Consider the following 3352-nt stretch of genomic DNA (forward strand, 5'->3'; position numbering starts at 1 on the left):
TGCACACGACAAAAGCGGTTTATAATAAACCAAGAGTTTGCAAGTAGGACCCTTAGGGCACGTCAAAAATTTAAGGTAAAACGTTTGGAGTGGTAGTTATAAAGAAAGTTTAAACAAAAAAAAGTATTCGAATAACTTGCGGCTGCAGCAGCTATTAGCAGAAGTGGCGGTGTTGGGGGTAAAGTCTCGAATGTAATTTCTTTCTGGTAGGAATTTGTTGGGTTAAATTATTGATAGCTGTTTGATAGTTATTTGGGAGTGAAGAGAAGACATTGCAACCTACATATGCGCCTTCGTTCCCTAGAGGGAAAGGACTAGATTGGGATTAGTCGTTGCATACTAGGGGCTCTTACATACCCGGGCAACGCCGGGCTATGCTGCTAGTATATATATATATATATATATATATAATATATATATATATATATATATATATATATATATATATATATATTATATATATATATATATATATATATATATATATATATATATATATGTGTGTGTGTGTGTGTGTGTGTGTGTAGCAAACGAATACTAAGCAATTTTATTTGATTGTGTGTCGCTATGATTAACGTAAGGTCCAGACTCTTCTGACCTTGCCCAATCTTGTATTTCTCCTCTTGCAAATATTGTATACAAGATTGCGCCAGATACACATATGCCAGACAGCAATGCAAACACAATCTGCCATTCTTTTTTAGTGCCGTTTGGGGTCAAGGCTTTCGTAGATAAGGGACAAATGCTGCTGGCTATTGTTCCAAAAGTGTTTGCAATTCCAAATACAATACCTGCATATTTTGGAGCAATATCTTTGTTGTTCACGTAAACACCACCGCAGATAAATGATATTGTTACACCACAGAGAAACAAGAGAAAACTTATTAGAATGGTTTGGTCACATCTGAGGAAAGTTACGGCAATTAATAAACATCCAGATAGAATCAGAGAAAAGTCTTGGAACAAAACACGGACACAACGAGTTGACACATATTTCTTGGAAAGTACGAAATCAGCCAGATTCCCACATAATGGTAGAGCAATGACTTGTCCAATTGAATGGGCAGACGACATTAAACCGTTGGATGTGATTTCAATTTTTAGTGCTTCGTTCATATACAGAGGAAGCAATACCTGTAAAGATGTTTGCATCCACTTGTTAGCGAACATAGCGAAGTTAATTGCCCAAACTGCAGGTGAAGAAAATAATTTTTTCCATGGTACATTCTTAATTGCCTTTTTGTTTGTTATAGATGTATTTAGATAAGAACGTTCTTCGTCGGTGATTGTCGGGTGGGTGTCCGGATTATCATAAACAAAATAACACCATACACAGCTAAACGCCAGCGATAAACTACCAAATACATAAAATATGGAACCCCATCCATTATCAAAGCCATAAACACAAAGGTAACCTGATACTGAATGGCCTACGAAGGTACCTAGAAATTGACCAGCAAATGAAAACCCAATCAGTGAACCAATTTCCTGTGGCGGTCCCCAACGTCTAAATATTGAATGAATTGCTGGGTATATAGGTCCAGATACCATACCTGTTAAAATTCTAAGAACAAGCGTAATGTAACCACTAATTCGAGATAAACTTGGGTGAAGAACAGACAGAATAGAGGCTAAGATTAGTGAACCCGCCACAACTCTTTTCCCCCCGTATTTATCAGCCAAGAAACCACCCACAATATTAGACATAATATATCCATAAAAGTACCCGGCCAACATGTTCGATTGTAATGTGGCACTCCATTCGAATTCTCCTTCAAAATTTTGATTCATTGAATAATTATCTGAACCGGAACAGTGTTGGTTGTTTACAGAAATGTTAACTTCCTCAGTTGTACGATTGGGCGTTTTCAACATACAAACAAAAGCCATACTTAGATCGACTTTGAATGTTTGTATGAGTATAGAAGCAAAAAAACAAGCATAACACAATCTCCACCGACAGGAACAATAACGCTTCGCATACTCGATAAACTTAGACATTTTTATGGTCTGACTTCTGGTTCTCACAATGTATTACTTGGAACTGAATGTTTGTACATATATTAATCCACGATAGATGTAACATAAATATGTGAACAATACCAATATTTCCAGTTCCTAAGGCGACGAGCTGGCAGAGACGTTAGGACGCCGAGCGAAATGCTTAGCAGTATTTTGTCTGTCTTTACGTCCTGAGTTCAAATTCCATCAAAGTCAACTTTGCCTTTCATCCTTTCGGGGTCGATAAATTAACTGGGGTCGATATAATCGACTGGCACCCTCTCCCAAAATTTCGGGCCTTGTGCCTAGAGTAGAAAGGAATATATCCAATTCCTTCTGTTTACGGTAAATATGAAATTCCACATATATTTAAAACAACTTTAAAAGACTCTTCTAATCAACTGCTCATCGAAAGATGTTGCTTCAAATCCATATTATTCGTTGATATGTTTCATTGTATCTTATATTTGTTCTGCATATTTTCTTGGTGGTGTTTGCAAGAAATTTTCTATTCCAGGTTGCATCATTACAGGTAATCCACTCCTTGTAGCAGGAATTGAGAGTCCACGTGTAGGAAATATTAGCACAGTAACAAATGCTGAGAATTTAAGTTCTTTGAGTGTTTGTTTAAGCTTCTTTATGCTCTTAGTTCTGGAAAGAATTCCTCGATTGTACATTCGTGGAAATGTGTGACCTGTACGAATATAAAGAATCAATATTAATTTATATATCTATATATATATATTAGCACTTATATATACATATACACGCACACACACACACATAAACACACACACACACACACACATATATATATATATACAAGAAAAAAGCAACAAGAATGGATTAGTTGTTCAGTACCATTGTTTCATACGAAGAGCAGCTTATTAAAAGCTGCAAATATTGCAGCAAACTGTGCATCATTAGATAACTTTTCAAGTCTGTTTACAATCTAACATTGCTTTTTATAGAACTCTCTTCGATACTTCATGAGTGTAGCCTCACCCCCTAGGATGTTTGGAAAACTCATATGTGTTTTGGCTGATGAATACGGGACACTTGTATCTGCTGCTATATTTGCAGCTTTTAATAAAGCTGTTCTTCGTATGAAACAATTGTACTGAACAACTAATCCATTCTTGTTGCTTTTTTCTTGTTTATAATCACCCCACATTATTTTATGGTTAATACCATATAGATTTCTGGTGCCTCTAAGTTAAGTACCGCATTCATGTGAATTCATTGGAACTCATTTGAATCTTAATTGTTTTTACTGAATATATATATATATACATGCAAATAAAAGCATGCGTCCTCACGCACATCCACAAAGGGGTTAAACGCGTTAGGA

General features: G+C 36.0%; 1 protein-coding gene across 1 annotated transcript; it reads right to left on the minus strand.

Moving 5' to 3' along the window:
• Nucleotides 1–537: 537 nt before the first annotated feature.
• Nucleotides 538–2682, minus strand: LOC115230095 (uncharacterized transporter slc-17.2-like). The gene has a single exon (XM_029800322.2). It carries the CDS (start codon nt 1999–2001, stop codon nt 538–540), a length of 1464 nt encoding a protein of 487 aa, XP_029656182.2. The 5' UTR covers nt 2002–2682.
• Between the last annotated feature and the right edge of the window lie 670 nt (nt 2683–3352).

Source organism: Octopus sinensis, unplaced genomic scaffold, assembly GCF_006345805.1.
Source record: "Octopus sinensis unplaced genomic scaffold, ASM634580v1 Contig14489, whole genome shotgun sequence".
Lineage (NCBI taxonomy): Eukaryota > Metazoa > Mollusca > Cephalopoda > Octopoda > Octopodidae > Octopus > Octopus sinensis.

What these genes read in the sequence shown, in the direction of transcription:
- LOC115230095 (XM_029800322.2), bottom strand. Translation starts at nt 2,001, where the DNA reads ATGTCTAAGTTTATCGAGTATGCGAAGCGTTATTGTTCCTGTCGGTGG.